Raw genomic sequence first — 20119 nt, 5'->3', positions numbered from 1 at the left:
ACTGTCACACAGTTACTGTGACAATCCACCTTAACAAAATTTCACATTTAATCTGAAATCTGCTTGTGCCCAAACTTTTCCTTTAAGAATTTGTACATTCTTCAGGAACCGTGAATGGCCGTTCTTCCTGTGGTGAATTAGTTGGACAAAGAGAACCAGTGACCTGAGAATGACTCTGGCCATTGGAAGTAGAGAAAAAACATGGGTACAAAGCCAAATGAGGTCAGGTGCTGTTGGCTTTGGGTCGAGAACTCTGGCTTCGATCCTTGAAATGAAAGAGAATTGCTCATAAATTGTTTTTTGGAGCAAAGCTAGCTAGTCACACTACATAGCTTTCAGGCACTTATCCCATAGGCTAAAACTTTAGCCCTGTGAATTTTGATTCCATATTGGCAAGAAGCTTTTTTGTTGAAGTCTTTTAAAGGGAGTGAGTATATGACAAACCCACAGCCATGTATTAGCTATAAATGTGGCTCACTTTAGTACCTGGTGATAACATAAGTATAAAGTAGTCATGTTAAAATTGCTTTTCCTTGGTGTAGCTCAGTAATAAATGCAGCAGATTGTGAAATAGGAAGATCTTCACAAATACTAGTGAACAAGGAAACTAATGAGACAGAAAAGGTCAGGGGCTGTCGTGGTATGAGTTCTGTGTAAGGGAGAGCGCAGGATGGAGTTTACAGCTCTCCTACCACACGCCCAGGATGGGGAGAGCTGGTCGCTTTATGTGCCAAACTGACTTTATATTTGCATGCAATAGAAGGAGCCAATTAAAGACGGTTATAAGAGTATCCTGATGCAAGCAGAATCAGTGATAGAGACATGTGTTGTGTAAAGAAAGGCCTTCCATTGCACTGTGAGAGGAGACTATTTAACTGAAAGTCATACATACAAATAGATTTCACAATTCTGAGGGAGTATTTAAATGTTAATGAGATTGCAATGAATGAATTCCACCATATATAGAGAGAAACGTGCCACAAGGGATATAACAGGATTGAAGAACACTGTTAATAATGTCAAGTCATCTTAAACCTGATGAGTAATTGATGAAACATGCTGGATTGTGGAAAAAGACCAGGACTGGATGTACTGAGTACTTACGAATCCACGTGGTTCTCAAAGGAGAGGAGGATTGGAAAAGGTGAAGTCTTAAATGCACACTCAGCGATTGCTTCAATTACTTCCTGAAAACCAGAACAAACAGGTATGTTCAATACCCCAGGAGTTTTGAAGCCCAGGTTTCTTGCTTTGAGGTTATAGCTCTTCAAATGGTTCCCTCTTTCACTTTACAGAAGTGCATCAAGTTCGTAAAGAACCGCCAGGGGATGGGGAGGCGGCAAGATTGCACTTTTTCTGACTGATGATGCAACACTTAAAAAATGGGAAGTGGATTTTGGTGAAAGTCCTCTTATTTTGGAGAATGACAGCTGCCTTTTTCTATTGAAAGACATCTAGTCACATTACAAAAATGTAAATAATGTGCGAAGGCAAATAATGTCACCTTGCCTTTCAGCCTTTCACTGTCTGAACCTCATCACTGAGAACATTTGCTTAGAGTTCCTGCTAGTCTGTTTTTCTTCTTTTTTTGTAACTTACCTTTATTTATGGCATATACATTTGTATTTTAAAAATATTTTATTGATGTATAATTTATCTACAATTAGATTTTTTTTAAGTAGATTCACAGAAATGTGCAAACATCATCGCTAGGTTAGAACACCCTTGTCACCTAAGAGGGCATCCCATGTGTATGAGCAGCCACATCCCGTGCCCAGGTACCCTCCTTTCTCACAATCCTACCCATTGCCAAGGTCAAGGCAATTCATGGTGACACTGTAAACACAGACCTCATTGCTGTGGACTTGGAACTCACTCTCAAATCTGATCTTCTGATTTCAAGAGGCTCTAAATCACATGGAAAGAGATTACCCAATTTTTCTCCCTAGAAGTAGCTGGTAGATTTGAACTGCCTACCTTTGTTTTGGCAGCAAAACTCCTTGCCCACTAGGCTACCAAGAGTCATGGCACTATAGGATTTCAGAGTTCCATATGTTTATTCTACTGGTGGGTTTGATCTATCAACCTTTTGGTTAGCAATTGAGCACTTAACCCCTGTACCACCAGAGATCTAACCTCTCAGTCCTCAGCCACCATGAATGTACTTTCTGTCTCCACAAATTTGCAACAGAAATGAAACTGTATAATATGCAATCTTTTGTGAATGGTTTCTTCCATTTAGAATAAAATTATGAAGGTTTATCTATGATAGATCCATCAGTACTTCACTTCCCAGTCTTTATTTTTTAAAAGGTTTACATTTTTAAAAAGCTTTAATATCTCTAAAGAAATCTGAAGAGTAGAAGTATTATAATTTATTTAACCATTCCCTAGCAACGGAATTGACGTATTTATGAAAGTTGTCATTCAAATTACGCAAGTACAAAGAGCACCTTCATTTTCTCTTAATATCTTGAATTTTTTTTTCAAGCATAGGTTCTCAGAAGAAGGATGGTTGGATTAAAGAAAATAAAGACTTTCATGATCCCTACGTGTCTTCAAATGACTTTTCATTTTAGTCAGGTAAAGAGAAAAGACATCACTTTAAACACTAAGGCATACTTGATCCAAGATTTTTAATTCCTTGATATTTATCTGAAAATTGGACAATGACTAAGGAAGACCAATGAAGAGCTGACACCTCTGAATTATGTTGTTGGCAAAGAGTGCCTGATATGCCATGGAACGCCAAAAGAATAAACAGAGATGTCTTGGAGGAAGGGTAACCTGGTGTTCCTTAATGGCACAGTGAAACTGCATCTCACATACTTTGGATATGTTACATGAGGGCCCAGTCCTTGGAAAAAAAAATGCCAACAATAATTCCTTACAGTTACGCCTTATCTGTTTTCTTTCCAAATTTCTCTTCCTTTATGAAATAAGACTTTCCTTTACATTCATGTAAGAGAGCCAATTTCTCTGCCCCTGAAGTTTAGATGAGACTTTTTAATTCCACATTACATGTGCATATGTTCTCTAAGAAGGATTTTCCTGCATGAAGCAGGAAGGATCACTCTGAATTTTTCTGGAGTTAAGTTCACAGATTACCCTTCACGCATAATCAGTTTAACCTTTAAGATAGTTGAGTCCATCAAGAATAACTCACGCTATAAAAAGACAAGCAATACATTATTCACTATATTAAAATTTAAAATATTAAATAATGTATTGGATTTAGTTGAACGTTGACTCTGAATTCAAAGAGACTTGCCCTAGAACGCTGTTTCTGGAGCTTACTAGCTGTGTGACCTTGGGAAAAATCACTTCATGTTTCTGAACGTTGGCTTACTCATCTCCAGCATGAAAACCAGAAACTCATTCACTCCATAGGCTTGCTGCGAGAACAGAAGAGAAAAAGGAAAGGGCTCCACTTGTGTAGGGCAATTAATCTCAAATCAATTGCACCCCACTTTCACTGTAGAGGAATAATAATAATAATAAAAGCAATGTGGTTGTTAGGTGCCATCAAGTCCTACGCATGAAGACCTCACGTACAACAGAAAGAAATTCCGTCCACTCTGGCACCATTCTCGGAATATTTGCTGTGCCTAAACCCCTGAGGGTCTTCCTCTATTTTACTAAACCTCTACTTTTCCCAGCATAATGTCCTTTTCCAAGGAGTGATCCTCCTGATAACATGCTCAAAATAAGGGAGACAGAGTCTCACTACTCTTGCTTATAAAATGTATTTTGGACGTACTTCTTCCAAAACATTTCTTTATTCTTTTGGATGCCTATGGTGTATTCGATACTTTAATATCACAAAGGAAAATTTTCTACCTTATTAATTTTCTAATTTTGACATGCATATATGTGGAACAAGTGAAAATACTGTGGTTTGGGTGTGGTACACCTTAGTTTTCAAAATGATACCCTTGCTCTTTAGATCTTTAAAGAGGTCCTTGGTAGTATATTTGCCCAAAGCAATACTTCCTTTATTTCTGCATTCATGGGTGTTGATTATGGATCAAAGTAAAAGAAATTCTGTGACAACTTTCATCTTTTTTCTGTTTATCATAATGTTGCTTACTGGTCAATTTGTGAAGGTCTGTGTTTTATATGTTAAGAAGTAATAACAACTATCATTATAGGAGGAAATACTCTGGTGGTTTAGTGGTAATGAGTTGTGCAGCTCACCCAAAAGCATGCAGTTTGAATCCCTCAGTTGCTCTGTGGGAGAAAGATGGGCACTCTCCTCCTACGCAACTTACTGCCTCTGAAAATCCACTGCAGGGTCAGCTAAGAGTCAGTTCTTACTTGACAGGACACAACAATAACATTATAGGATGGATGAAGTATCAGTGTCTCAAGGATACATTTCCCATCTTCCATGTGGGAGACAGGATTCTCAGCCAATGTTCCTCATGCACGCACACTGACCACGTATCTCCTGGTTTGCCTGATGCTAAAAAGATTTCTGTGAACTATGCAGTCTACACAAATTTAAAAAGAAAGACCAGCAATCTACATCTGAAAAATCAACCGTGAAAATCTTATGGATTCTAACAGTTTGATCCACTGTTGAGCAAAGAATGGATGTAGGATGAGGCTTTTTTTGTTGGGTTCGACCACAAGGTGTGGCCATGCAACAGCAGGTAACAACACTATTATTGGAATTCTCTTAAGTATTTAAATATGTAGATACAAATATCTTCTGCTACCGCCATCTATAAAAAGAATCTTACCTACCCTTTTTTAAATTCTAAAATGAAAGCTCAGAGATAGACACTGTCTTGACTCAGATCCCATTAAACAGAATCCAAGATAGAAATCCAGATGGGTTAGCCTGACTCCAGAATTTATGCTTTTAACTACTGTTAACCATTGCAGTAACTGCTGTGGTACCTTTTATGTTGTTCCCATAAGTTCACTACCCTTTCCTGTGAAAGGAAGTTATTACAACACTCTGTTGACAGTGGGCTTGGTCATGTGATCTATTCTGGTCAATGACATGTGTGTGAAATGGCATGTTCTCCTCTGAGAAGAACTTTCAAGAGCCATATTGTGATTTTTTCATTTCTTTTTGCCCTCTGCCATGATTCTCATGACACCACAGGGAGGGTCTGTGATTTCTGCATGAGTTACAGACACTACAAACCAGAGAAACAGCCAACATCTAACATTAGTAAGAAACAAAACTTTGTGATTATAAGCCACTGAGATTTGTAGGGGTTTTTTGGTTGTTGTTGTTGCTGCAGCAAAACCTCAGGTGAACTAAGACAGACATCTAGTTACTTTCTCCTCAGCATTTATGTTTGTCCATGCCAGCTTACTGCACAGAGTGAGCAATTCCTCAACGTGAGTTCTCCAAATTCTTCTTTCTGGTGCCTCATGTCACATTCAGTGAAGTGTAAATTTTTCATTTCTACACAGCCTGATTTGACTCTGAATTCACTTCCTTTGCATTTCTCCCTCCCTTCTGTCCCTTGTTTATTCTACTTCAGTCGATCGATCTCCTTGCTCTTTTCCTACTCTACCAAACATCTTTCACCTCATTATATTTGTATTTTCTGGGATAGATTTCTCTGAAAACATCATTTACTTCCTTCATTTTGGTGAGAAAATGCCTGAAGTTCTGTTCTAATGTCTTAGCATAAGAATTTTCCCCATTATCTTACTGAAAATAGTATACTCCCAACCTTCCATTTTCTTCCTACACTTACATAAACTGAATACTAATATATACTTTAAGGAAATATTTCTACATGTCATATATGTGAGTTTACTTTTAGTTTATTTATCCCAACTTCTTAAGTATTAAATTTTGTCTTCTTCACTGCTGTGTTCGTAGGGCCCAAGACAGAGCTAAAGCACATTCTATATGCTTATTAAATATTTTCAAGTGAACTCCTGTATTATAGGTGAAACAGAAACACTATTTAATTGTGTTCCCATTTTTCTTCTTCTATTGTCTTGTTTAGAAGTCAGCATAAAGAGCCGGATAGTAAATATCTCAGCGTTTAAAAGCCGTATTGGCTTCTGTGGCAACTAATTGACTCTGATTGTGTAGAGTGAAAAAGTTTTGCACAATATTTAAATAAATAGACACTGTTGTTACTGTTGTGTGCTGCCAAGTTGACATCAACCCATAGCTGACCCTCCAGCGGGCTTCAGAGGCAGTTTAATCCGCTGGAGGAGATTTGTCCATCCGTCTCCTGTTACAAGACCACAGGAGCTCCTGAAAAAATGGACATAGCTGTGTCTTAATAAACTGTGTCATCATTGGCCTACTAAAGACTGTAAACTCCTAGACTAATCTGGCCATTTGATTAAGCAAAGCTTATAACTTGCTTGTATACAATGGTAAATGTATGTTTATACTACAGATGTTTGAATGTTGTGTTCATAGTCAAAAGCTAGATTAGCACCTTCATTAGTGCAATTAATTCTAACTAATGTCTTTTGAATTAGGGTGAAAGGTGCTGAATAGCCCTTGGACCACCAACAAAACTGACATCTGTGCGGCAGGAAGTACCACGAGGGTGCTCCATATGGGTATGATGGTGAAACTTCAGCTCATGCTTTGAGCATGTTGTCAGGAAGTGCCAATCTTTGGGAAAATGACATTATTTTTGAAAAAGCAGTGGGTCAGTGAAAGAAAGAACAGTCACTGAGAACCACGGCTTTACACTAAGACATATAGGACAATCCCAAACTAGATTCGACCCCAAGGCAGCTAGGAGGCCCTTTCCATCTTCATCTTCTTAGCTTCTCACGTCTGAGTGGACGCTGTGTTGCCTGACTCATGACAAAGCTGGCAGGCTTCCTAGAGATGCCTGTCTTGTTTCTCCAACTTCTTTCGTTGTTACGAGGGGGTCAGTGTATTTAATTGGGTTATTGGAGGATTATAACATCTGTAAGGAGTAAACTCTCCATTTTACCTACAAGAACAGGAGGGAAGAACCGAGAATGGAGATTGTCTGAAGTACCGTCAAGTAAGTGGCAGGGCTGGTAGCAGAACCCTGGAAGTCCAGCCCCAGAGCTGCATTCTTAATGTCCCCCTTCTCTACATAGGTTATTCTTCCCACTATCCTCTTTTTCTTTTCCTCTCTCTTTCCATAACATTAGCCAACTGCTTAGGAAACTTTCCCGACACTCTTAAATAAACAAAATGTCTGCAGAATTTTCTAATAATTTCAACTGGAAGCCACTGGTAGGTCTAGAAGTTTTGCAGGCAGGTATCTGCTCAAAGCCTGTGAAATCATTTCCACAATGCACACTATGATCTAGGGTAAAAAAATGAGTCCCATCTATTACACTGATCCTCTCAAGAGCAAAGCCCTATTTTCAGAAATGCTCGATTTAAGCAGACACTCAGACATACTACTGTCTTTTTACCAATATATTTCATCACATTATCCAATTTTCCATTTGGTAATTGCTAGTTGTAAGAGAGCCACCTGGTGGCAGGGAGGAAAAAGGTCAGCTTGGGGTTGGGCCGTGGGGAGGTAGAATGTAAGTGACAAGTCAGATCAGAGGGAATAAAGATGAAGGGACTGAATTTCGGTGTCACAATCGTCAGAGATGCTAAGGAAGTGAGATGTAGACACAGAAGAGCAGATGTGTGAGAGAAACGATAAAGTCCAAGAGCAAAATAAAAAGTCCTTCCTACAACAGCTGAATTACAACATGTCCCCTTTGTCAGAGTGTAATCTTTTATCCTGACTCAGGCGCTAATACACAGGTGGCAAATGTTAACAAAAATTTTGCTTTTTCACGATCTATCACACACTGATTGGCCTTCTGATCACATGGTCTGAGGGAAGATAAGCTGTATGACATAAAAATTTGAAGAGGAATTGCACTGGGAAGGTCAGCTGTCAGGGACCTCTCCAGAGTAGTGAAGACCAATGACATCAGTCTGGCGACTAAGGGGTGCCTGATCCAGGCCATAGTGTTTGCAATTACTTGCTATGTATTGGAAAGCTTTACAATGACTAGGGATGATAGAAAGAGAATTGATGCCTTTGAGCTGTGGTGCTGGAGAAGAGTATTGAGTATACCATGGACTGCCAGGAGAACAAACAGGTTTGTCCTGGAGAGGCAAGGATTTTGAAGCTCTGTCTGACATAACTTTGGGCATGTTACAAGGAGGGACCAGTTCTTGAGGAGGGACATCATGCTTGTAAGAATGGAGGGACAGCGCAAGAGAGGAAGACCCACAATGAGATGGATTGACTCAGTGACTGGGGTAATGGGGTTAGGAGTGTCAGAGACAATAAGATTGGCACAAGACAGAGCTGTTGTACATAGGGTCGCTATGAGTCACGTGACTCGACAGCACATAACAACAACATGCCTTAAACTTAAGAGTAAGGAAAACTAAAGATTTGGGGGTGAGGTCCAGATCCTCACTGCTAATGTGGGAAGAATTTGTGAGCAGGGAGTTTGCCCCTGTGATGACCTGCTTACTTTGTGGGATGCGGGGTGTCACAATCTCCCCAAAAGAAAAAGAAAGAAAAAAAAATTGAGGACCCTTAGCTATCAGTTTAATTTGCTTCTGCAATAGGCATCACAGCTATAGGTTATCTTCTAATGACACAGTGAAGGCCAAGGTCAAATGCTGGAGAAACAAATGGAGTGCTCCAGGTGAAAGCATAGCATGGCTTGCTCAACTGTGTGAGACAGTTCAAAGAACAAAGCAAGGATTTCTGCCTCTCTAAGGGGATTACATTCTGATTCAAGGAAACCCCCAAAAACAAGAGAGAACTCACTGCTGTTGAGTCAGAGTCAACTCACAGCTGACCGCCTCAGCAGGTTCCCAGAAGCTGTAAATCACACGGGAGGAGACTGCCCATCTTCCTCCCACAGAGCCATTGGTGGATTAGAACCTCGTGCCTTGGGTTGGGAGTACAACATCCTACCTATGAGGCCACTAGAGATAGGAGATAATAAACAAGGAGGATAATAATTATGTAAATTAAACAGTGTGTGATAATGTGACAAGTGCCACATGGTAAATAAATGGAAAAAAATAATAAAGCAGGAAGGACGGTGTCAGGAGTGTGGGAAATGGGACTCATAGCTGGATACACATTAAGTGGAAAGGATGCATATTAAAGAGACCTTGTTGAGAAAGTAGCATTTCAGAAAAGCTTCTAAGAGACCAGGGCAAACCAAGCAGAGAAGAGTGGAAGGGGAACTACAGAAAGATGGAACAGCCAGTGTCAAGGTCACAAAGTAGGGCCCTCTTAAGCTGTTCAAAGAACAGGCAACAGTCCTATGTGCCTGGAGCAAGGGAAGTGAAGGGGAAAGGGGTGAGGAGTTAGGCTCAGTATGAGTCCTGTGCTTAAGAAAGAGGAAGAGACACATAGAGGCAGCCACACAAGAGAGACTACCATATGACAATGAAGCTGTGTTGCAGCTGCAAACCAAGGAACACCCAGAAGCTTCAAGAAGCTGGGAGAGGAAAGACTTTCCCTGGAGTCTTCAGAGAGAAGGTGGTCCTGCCAACACTCTCAGTTCTGATTTCCAGCTTCCAGAGCAGTGGTCCAATGCATTTTAGTGTAAGTCATCCACATGTGGCATTTTACTACAGCAGCCTTAGGAAACGAATAGCTCATCTTGATCGATGTTTGTTAAGAGATGTACTGCATGCTGATAACCATTCAAGAGTGGTATCTAGGGTCCAAAATTTAAAGAGACACAGACGCCGACCCTGCAAAGGCAAAACTCTTGAGAGTTAGCATCTCCTTAAATTCTGCACTTTGGGGTGCGTTGCTTGTCTCATTCTAGTCCCACAGGAGAAGGTTGCAGGTTCAAGTTCACTTGTCATTGTTGTTGTTATGTGCCATCAAGTTGCCTGCGACTGATAATGACCCTATGGACAACAGTTCTGAATCCTGCTCTATCCTGTGCCAACCTTACTGTCTCTGACACACCTACTGCCAAGTTCACTTAGAGGCAGAGAATCTCTGTTACTGGATATTTGACTACAAAATAGGTTGGCATTTTTAATCCCCAGGTCCACCATCTGCTACCTGCAATACTATCCTCTTCTATCTCAAATTATTGATGCTACTAATGCACAGAATTTGGTGGCTAAATGGTAAGGAGTTCACTGCCAAGCCAAGCAGGAGCAATAACTTTGTAAATTATTACCTAACTTGGTAGGGGCTGGAGAGCATTATGATGAGTGAATTAACTCAGTCACCAAAGGATAAATATTGTCTAAAACCATTATTGTAGAATGAGTATAAGGATCTTGGAAGGATAGGAAAGGCTGGAAGCAGAGGGATGTGGATGTACAATTGGGTTGTACAATTTGATGGGTGAGGGAAATGGAAAGAATTTGTTCAAATCTGCATTTGAGTTTTGTAAATAAACTAGTGGAAAAGCAAAAAAAAAAAAAAAAGAAAAGAAAACACCCAACAAAAGAACAAAAGTGCTCCAAGAGAGAAAAATGGGTTCTCTCCTCCAGTGTGATTTACTGCCTCTGAAAACCCACTTACTGGAGGCTTAGCTACAAGTTGGTTCTTACTTGACATGACAACATGACATTGGTTCTTACATGACAACAACAACAGAAGTCCCAGCTGGACAAAACAACCGCTAGGTGGTGGGTCCCTCTTTTCTTTGATTATCTTGGCCACCTCCCACCCCAGTCCAATAGGCAGAGGTGGGGGGAAGATGTCATTTCATTTGCCCAAGTCTTTCCGTCTCTAAGCCTGCTACCATTGTGTGGATATGGCTGAGAAGCGGTGTTACTGAAACCCAAGAATCAGTGCTCAACAGCCTGTGACTCCGGGCTCACAGACATGATTGAAGACCTACTTCTACGGCCGAGCGCACAAGGAGAATCACTCAGGGCTGATGTGATAACAGAGGCCAAGGAGCAAGCCCTTTGTAGAAAAGAAATGTTTCTTGGAATGAGCTTGGTTGGAGCTTATCTCCCCCACAAGGAACACAAAATACTTTGAAGATTGCAAATGTTTGAGAGAATATAATTGGATCCCTGAGGAATCTGAGGGGCAGACTGAGACTGGCAGACAACGAAGTGAAGATTTTGGGTCCTGGGTCAGCGCCCAATGTCATCAGCTCCTGTGGCAATTCCATCATGTTATCTGCCTTCCCGGGACCACACTTACCTCTATTCCCCAACTGACAAATGAGCCTTAAATCCACTTACTCCGTAAACCTACATCACCTGTTCCCACCTTTTCCTACAAATATCACCTGGGCCAGGGTTGGTATCTTCGACAAGAGAGAAAGGAAAATTAACAGCAGATACGAGAGGAAAAGGACAATGTAAACGAAACCCACTCATTTTACACTTAAGAAAATCCAATGGCTTTAAGCATTTCAGTACAGATAAAAACTCTTTGAGATTTTGCCTAGAGTCATGGTTAAGCCCATATGAAGCCCTTGATAATGAAATTTAGTGAAGGGTGCTGTTTTAGCTTCAATTATGATATCTTAAGTTTGAGAAATTGGGAAAGGATTAATTTCTTAAGCACAGCATAGTAAACATATTTAAGGTGCTAATTATATCCCTCTGAACACTTTTCATTACAGTCAGATAAAGGATATTTGAGCAGAAAAAGTCATTGGTTTAAACTCAAATCTATGTCCCTTGGACATTATGTTTCCTTTTATTTGTTAGGTGCTAACAGTTTGTTTCCTCATATCCCAAGTGTCCAGAGCTAAAAAGTGGGGTTGGCATTCTCTATGTTCTTAAAGCATTCTTTCTCAATTCTCTTATTATCCAATAAAGAGGAAAGAGCGCAAACAACACCAACAAGCTCAGCCCTCCAAAGGCAGCCAGCCAGTTCTGAAGCTTCTCCTCACATTTGGGATCTAGTGACCTCCTCCTCGCTCATCAACGTTACTGGCAAGTGGCTGACTCTTTTTTTCTTCATCCAAAGCACTGTCACCACCTCGGTGACTTTAAAATTATATTAGTCCAAGGTTCTGCTTCTCAGAGTGCTAATTTCCAATGGACAGGCTCTCACTCCTCCATGTTCTGATATGTCATTGAGTCACTTTCATCTCACAGCAGCCCCGAGTACGACGGAAAGAAAGAATTCCTGGTTCTGTACCGTCTTCACAATTTTCTTGTTTGAGTCCACTGTTGCAACCACTATATTCATACATCTCCTTAAGGGTCCTCCTCTCTTTGCTTTACCTTCCATTTGACCAAAGTGATGTCTTTCTCTAGGATCTAGTCCTCTTGCCAACATGCCAATGTCTGTGAGACACTGGATCCCCATCTTCACATCAAAGGTGCAGACAAGCTGTACTGCTTCCAAGAGAGGTATGTTTATTTGTCTGCCCATCCAATTGTCTCCCTCATATCTACTCCTCCATAGCTATCCACATTACCGAGTTCACTGTCTAAATGCAGAGATGTGAGGCCCTGTTATACGTAGGATAAAGCCAAGGATAGAAGAGGAAGGATGTGATTGAAGACTCCCTTGCCCGATCCTTGGTTATTAAAAAGAACTGCTGCTTCTTTATTCACATCAGTTTTAATCTTGTCACCCAGATACTCAATCACAGAATTACTTGCTGATTGCCCCCAAGGCAGAGATAAACCCTGCTTCTTTGAACACTCACCCAATTCACCCAGCACAGGTCTAAATGCTGCAGGTTCTTTCTAACAGTTCCCCAGGATGCACTTTCTCTCTTACTGCAAGACTCAATAAAACCCATCTTTGTTTGATCAAAGGTACTCTCTCAGGGCCTCTTTCACTATTGGTGACACCATGCTAAATGCTGGCACATAAAACTTAATACTCCATTCTATCACCACAAATGGAAAAGGAAACAAGAATTAAGTAATAGTAATACGATATATGCAAGAATGTGGAGGAATCTCCCCAAAGACATAGGGTATAAAAAGTAAGACCCCCCCAAAAAAATGTATGCTGTAGTGTATCAATGCCTGAAAAAACAGCACTATTTAGCAACATAAAGAACTAGTCTGGTTATACAATAGGACAAACCAGTGCTTAATATAGTAGTCAGGATTATGGCTACTACTACTACTTGGGGAAGTTACTCTGATAAGAATGTATACATGCTGGTGTTTCTGGGTTCAGTAGAGGTCTATATTTTTGAGTGACAGTTACACAGAATCATGAAGGCATGTGATTCGAGCCCACCAGCTGCTCTGCAGGAGAAGGATGGTCAATCTACTCCCAGGCTACCCACCAGAGCATCAGCTATGGGTAATTTCTGACTCAATGGCACACAACAACAACAACAAAGACTGACACTTTATATTCTTCAGTTGCACCATGGAAATAAATTGTAACCACTCTGTTATATATTTAATATTTCCCAATAATAGACAAGAGTACTAAATATGACAAGAAAATAGACAGTTTCTTTCAATTGTTATCATAAATCAATGCACTTGATGCCAATTACCAGCAAGTAAGATGCCAGGTTTTAGCCTCTGAATGTGTAAAGATTATTAATACCATTATGTGGACATAATGGTAACCTGGAATTCCTATCTCAGAAGGCTTTCTCCAAAGGGCCCAGGTGTCCCCAGCTCTATCCCTCGGCGCCGTCCTCCCTCAGTACCTTGAAGGATATTTCTGTTGTCATGGTGAACCCATGGGTGATGACGGGCTCCTCTTCTGCAGTCCGTCCCTTCCAGCAGTCCAGCTCCACGCAACGGCAGCCAGACAGGAGCACTTGACGATACATCTCTACAGAGGAGTTCCCAGCCAGCTGGCCAGCTGAAAAACACCAACAAAGCAAACTCCACAATCTCATGAAGGAAGACAGGCAGTGTGGTTTCCTGGGAAGTTTCTCTAATAACAAGAAGACCAAAAGTTATAGTGTTGTTGTTGTTGTTGTTGTTATGTGCCGTCGAGTCGTTTGCGACTCATAGCGACCCTATGTACAACAGCCCTAAACCCTGCTCTATCCTGTGCCAATCGCATTGCCTCTGACACACCCATCCCGAATACCCCAGTGACTGAGTCAATCCACCTCATAGAGGGTCCGCCCCTCCTGCGCTGTCCCTCTACTCTACCCGGCATGATGTCCCTCTCCAAAGACCTGTCCCTCCTTGCAACATGTCCAAAGTATGTCAGACGAAGCCCCAGAATCTTTGCCTTCAAGGCGTAGCCTGGTTTAACCCTCTCTAGGATGAATCTGTTTGTTTTCTTGGCAGTCCATGGTACATTCAATACTCCTCTCCAGCACCACAGTAGTTCTTAGTATTTTCTCCACCACAACATGCCAGAAGGTCACACAGACCTGAGTGTGGTAATTGTTCCCTAGATGCAATTTAAAAGACAAGAAAAAGTAGAGAGGAGAAGGGCCTATAAAGATGACAATTCCTTGTGGGTTTTTTAAACTGATTGACACCGTGGTTGTAATAATGTACTTGAGCATATAGGAGATGATGAAGATGATGTAAGATAGGGAAAAATTCAGATCAGTTCTGCATAGGGTGACTAACATGTTGTGGGTTACTTAGTGCCGTAGAGACACTAGGCAACTCATAGCAAACCTATGAATGAAAGACCTGGACACTTGTATAACTTTCATCTTTCCTCCAGGTTCATAGGGTTTCCAGAGGCAAGCTATTTTGGAAGTGGATGCCACTCCTGCTTCCAAGCTTGTTTTAATCGAGGGGATATTGTTCATGATGTACTGCTGTGTACCATCGAGTCAGAATGGACTGATAGCTGACCATCTGGTGGGTTTTCAGAGGCAGCTAATTACATGGGAGGAGACTGCCAGTCCTCTTGGAGTAGCTGGTGGATTCCAACTGTGTACCTTCAGGATTGCAGCACAGCTTCTTGCCACTAGGCCACCAGTGCTCAATTGTTGATAGATTCCTTCCAGTTGTGGCCTAGTGGGTAAGGAGTTGCTCTGCCAACCCAAGGGCAGGTGTTTCGAATACACAAGCTACTCCTCGGGAGAAAGACTAGCAATCTCCTCCCGTACAGTTTACAGCCTCCGTAAGGCTAGAACAATGAACTATGTTGACTTCATTGCAGTCAACACCAACACAGCAGACTAGTCATTGTGCTACTGGTATAAGATTAGACATACAGACCGATGGCATGGAATTGAGAGTTCAGAAATAAACACTGATGTTTCTGTTCAACTAGCTTTCAATAAAAGTGCAAAGAAAAATCAATGCAGAATGAACATTGTTTTCAATAAATGATTCTGAAACAACTAGACAGTCACACGCAAAAGAATGACATTATGTTCTTACCATAAATGAATCAAAATTTATTCTAGCTTTTCTAAAATACTTAGAACAGGGACAAATCTTTCTAAGTTATGACACCAAAACCAAAAGCAAAACATAGCTAAATTCCATCAAAATGAAAAAGTTCTGAACAGAATTGAAATAGTGTCAATAGTTAAAATCTACCAGGTGCTCTATGGGAGAAAGATGGCCAGTCTTCTTTAATGAAACTTTATAGTTTTGTAGGAAAAAGGAGAGGATTAGCAGAAATGAGGATTATGGGGAATAAGTGAGACAAGTGCAATTACATTGTGGGCTTTAATTAATGTGTTGCTGTTAGATGCCGTCGAGTCAAGTATGACTCATAGCGACCCTAGGAACAGAAGGTCTGAACCCTGCTCTATCCTGCACCATCTTCACACTTCCTGACACACAACAGCCCTTTTGCAGCAGTCACCGTGTCAGTCCACCTGGTTGAGGGTTTTTCTTTCCTTTGCTGACCCTCCACCCTTCTTAGCATTATGTCCTTCTCCAAGGAATAGCCCTTCCTAGCAACATGCCCAAAGTATGTGTGGTAAAGTCTCGTCATGTCTGCCTCCATAAAAGCACTCCGGCTGCACCCTCTCCAAGACATTATCTGTTTATTTTCTTGGCCGTCCATTGGATGTGTAATAAACGTAATAAAACAAAATGTGGATGAATGGTTAAATGAAAAATCAATTTACTTTGTAAACTTCCAAGCCAATTTTAAGAAATGAGAAAAAAACCCAAGTTGATGAATAGTTGCCATAAATTGTGGTCCCTACGCACTATCAAGTCAGAACTGACTCGTAGCTGATCCTCTGGTGGGTTTTTAGAGGCTATAAAACCCAAGGGAAGAGACTCTCTTTCTCTTGCAGAGCAGGTGGTAGATTCAAACTGTGTACCTTTGTGTTGCCACTGCAATTTCTTACCATAAAAAAAAATTAACAGCCTTTGGGGACCTAATGGAAACTCATCATGAGTCAGAAGGGACCTTGGTGACAATGAGTAGAGGGAAAAATAAAGGAGTGCTTGGGTACTGCAAATGACGAAGGGTTTGCCTACTGCAGCCCAAAATGCTGGCCGTTTGAACCCACCCAGAGGTTCTTGGAATCCCTTTAAAAGATGTCACAGCCTGGAAAGCTTTATGGAACACTGATCTCTTCTGAGACACACAGGGTGCTCACAAGTTAAAAACCAATTCTACAACAACAGGAATGATGAAGTGATTATTTTAACTTAAGGGCACCTGAAAAGTCTCAGGCCAGAAATGTGTAAGACATAAAAAATCCAGATCACTCCTATTTTATTTATGAACTCTATGGAAGAAATCAATTTCAAGATAAAGATTAATAGTACGCTATTTGTGAGATCAGCCTACCATCAACACACACGCTGTCATTTGGTTTGGGGGTTTTTGTTTTTATTTTCCACACTAAACCTTTCTCTTGGATGTAAATGCTATAAATTTACACCAGAAGAAAATTATACTAGTTAAAAGATGGCCCATTAATGGCAACTGTCAAAATGTCTCTGAAATGGGCAAGATCTCTCCTGTGTGTAGAGAGACATGAGACAAAGAAAATAAGGTTAAGTTGACTGGTTTAATTTTTTTCTTTTATATGCATGTCACAACAGTCAACCATCAGCATAACAAAAGGATGACATTCTCCAGTTCTATAGAGCCCCAGAGTCAATGCACTAAATGGCTGATTAAGTAGGTTTGCATAATCATTTTTCTCTCTGGGAAAATAGGGTAATTTTAATGCACACACGTGTTTGCAAAATCATAAATGCTGACAAAAGAATCCAGAGAGTTCCTGATGCTGGGTAATCAATTTGCCATTTATAATTACCTCAAAGTTTCTCATCATGACAAAAGATTTACTTGACGGCCTTTGCTGTACAAAGGATAAGGAGACAGTGAAGAGAAACAATGATAGAGCTGATAGAGCTCACTGATAGAGCTAAGTTATTCTTATATTTAACAGCTAAAGGAAGTGAAGAATTAAAATTATGGTCAAGTTCACTTATTAAAGATGCTTGCACCTGCAGAAAATGAGTCTTCTATTAAAGAACAGAACACATTTTCTTGCATACCTCTAGGAAAGTATTTCCAAGTACGTCCCTGACTGAATCTAATACTAGTACACACTCCACAATTTCTAAGTATTGCTTATTAATACTTTGTTGAGGATTATCAATTTCACAAGTGATATTACCATAGATTCATAAACAGAGCAGAATGAAGGAGATAGATAACTAAGCCATAATAAAATATTGTATCTTAAGAGTTAGTTTCTAGAAACATTTCTCTGGGTTTCCTCACAAAAGGCTTCTTGTCATCCATTGAGCAGGTAGAGTTCTATGGGCTTTATGTGTGTTGATGAGTTAACATTTTGAAAGGGATTGTAAAACATGGTTTGAGTTTGCAAGAAATGAAATGTTAAGTAGGGATCGAATGATACCTTCTCAAAATTTGTGGTGGGGGGCATATAATGAATTATGCGTTGAGTTGACTATTAAAACGTTAAGGCCTGAGTCCCCCAACTGCTCCATGAGAGAAAGATAGGCCTTTTTTTAAGGATCTGTAGCCACAGAAACCCAATGAAGAGCTGCCATGAGATGAAAGTGACTCAATAGCAGAGGGTTTGTTTTTTTTAGGTTTTAAAAATATTTCTTATAAATCGTAAGCTCTCTACCTATAATATAGGAAGTGCAACGAGAGTGTTCCTTTAGGCAAGGATGGTGACACTTCATCTCACAGACTTTGTGAATGTTTTCAGGAGGGCCAGTCCTTTCAAAAGGACATGCTGGGAAAGGTGAAAAGTGCATCAACATAGTAACTATAGCAATGAGCTCAAGCATGGTGTGTGGATAGCACCTGACAGAGCAGGGTTCGGATGGGTTGTTATAGGGTCACCTATGGGTTGTAGTTGACTCATGGCACCTAACAACAACAACAACAACAACATACATGTGGTTTCTGCATGTAGCATGATGTTGCTTATTAATTCATTTTCACAATTTTTGATCTCTTTATATGATGAGTTAACGTTCTCAAAGAGATTGTAAAACATGGTTTGAGTTTGCAAGAAATGAAATGTTATGTAGGGATTGAATGATGCCTTCTCAAAATTTGTGTTGGGGCGTTTAGTTAATTATGTGTTGAGTTGACTATTAAAAAGTTAAGGCTTGAATCCCCCAACTGTTCCATGAGAGAAAGATAGGTCTTCTTTTAAAGATTTTGTCACAGAAACCCAATGAAAAGTTGTGAGGTATGACCTACACTGAAGGTTATGTAGTTTTTAATCTTTATCAGTAACTTCTTGATTTCATTTTACTTGGGTCCACAACTACACCCAATGGAGGCAGCAATAAGGAAATCAAACGATTTATTGCATTGGGCATATCTGTTGCAAATGACCTCTCCTAGACTAGAGTGCTTAAAAGATGTCACTTTGAGAGCTGAGTTGCACCTACACCTTCCCCAAGCTTTGGTATTTTTGATTGCCTTACTTTAGAGGCAAAGGAAGCTTCACCTCGCATATTTGGGGCATGTTGTTAGGAGAGGCTACTCTTTGAAAAGAGACATCATACATGCAAAGGTGAAGGTTCAGTGAAAGAGAGGAAGACCTTCAATGAGAGAGATTGACTTGGTAACTATGGCAAAAGGTGCAAGTATTTTTGGGGATGATAAGAATGGCACAGGACAGGAAAGAATTTGGATCTGTTGTTCATAGCATCGCTGAGTCATGCTTGACAGTACCTAACAACAACAACTACAACAACATATGCATGTAAAAGTTGGATTTAAGGGGACATGATAAAGAACTGAACATATGAATTATGGTGTTGGCATTATATTTTGGGTATACAATGAATTGTCAGAAGAAGAAGAAAAGAATTTGTCTTGGAAGTAGTATCAGCCATAAAGCTCCTTAGAAGCAGCACTGGACATTGTTAGGAAGAACTGATCCCTGGAGAAAGACATCATTAGATGTCTTTTCTTTCATTAGAGCAACAGTGAATAAGACCTCCATGAGATGAACTGAGGCAGTGACTGCAACAATGGATTGAAGCACGGAAAAGACTGAGAGGACTTGGAGTATTATGTTCCACTGTACACAGACTTGCTACAAGTTTAGTCAGAACCTAACAACAGGAAGCTTGTGGTTATAATCCTCATTGGGAATGATTGTCTTTACTATGTTAATGAAGAAAGATTAGTGTAAGGTATGTCTTGAGTCAATCTCTTTTGAGATATAAAAAAACATCAACAAGTAAGAGAAAGAAGAAGAGTTAGAAAAGGAGACATGAAGATCAACCAGGAACAGAAGCTCATAAAGAGACAGGGACATTCCTCCAGAGATGAGACATTCTTCCTCTAGTGCTGGAACCCTGAACCCAGACTTCCAGTATCTTAAACTATGTCTTTTTCTTAAAGCCACATACTGGTGACATTTCTAAAATAGCAGTGCTAGGCAATTAAGGCAAAAGATTCAAAAATACATTTAGAATTGAAGGATATGTGTGTGCCTGTGTGTTGTCTTGCTCTGACAGTAAATAGATATCCTCCGACGTACACAAACTTATCTATCTTAAAAGGAGGTATTTTAATTGGAAATTAATGTCCCCCTAATGTCAATATCGTGAAAAAATCCACACCAGCGCACAATTATCTTAATTGTTTTTTAAGTGAAAATGAGTTTATTTTGTGGGAGGCAAGAACAATGACAATGAAATTGAGTTTTGAGTTTCTGGAGGCAAGCTATTTTGGAAATGGATGCCACTCCTGCTTCCAAGCTTGTTTGAATCGGGGAGCTCCACCAAACACTGTCCACCATGAGTATATATAATTACATATTTGTATTT

The 20119-nt window shown here is 40.2% G+C and overlaps 1 protein-coding gene across 2 annotated transcripts in view; it reads right to left on the bottom strand.

Annotated features, from left to right (window-relative positions):
• Positions 1 to 20119, bottom strand: part of PLCB1 (phospholipase C, beta 1 (phosphoinositide-specific)) — a 920819-nt gene that overhangs the window by 197483 nt on the left and 703217 nt on the right. For both annotated transcript variants that reach the window (XM_006894240.1, XM_006894239.1), the window contains exons 11-12: positions 13591 to 13748; positions 1105 to 1187 (exon numbers count right to left, since the gene is read on the bottom strand). In XM_006894240.1, coding sequence (XP_006894302.1) covers positions 1105 to 1187; positions 13591 to 13748 — 241 coding nt within the window. The remainder of the gene's footprint in view (positions 1 to 1104; positions 1188 to 13590; positions 13749 to 20119) is intronic.

Source organism: Elephantulus edwardii, unplaced genomic scaffold, assembly GCF_000299155.1.
Source record: "Elephantulus edwardii isolate Elephantulus edwardi_28Jun2011 unplaced genomic scaffold, EleEdw1.0 scaffold00138, whole genome shotgun sequence".
Taxonomy (NCBI): domain Eukaryota; kingdom Metazoa; phylum Chordata; class Mammalia; order Macroscelidea; family Macroscelididae; genus Elephantulus; species Elephantulus edwardii.
The sequence above is the reverse complement of the archived record's forward strand: the minus strand, read 5'-3'. Positions and strand labels throughout refer to the sequence as shown.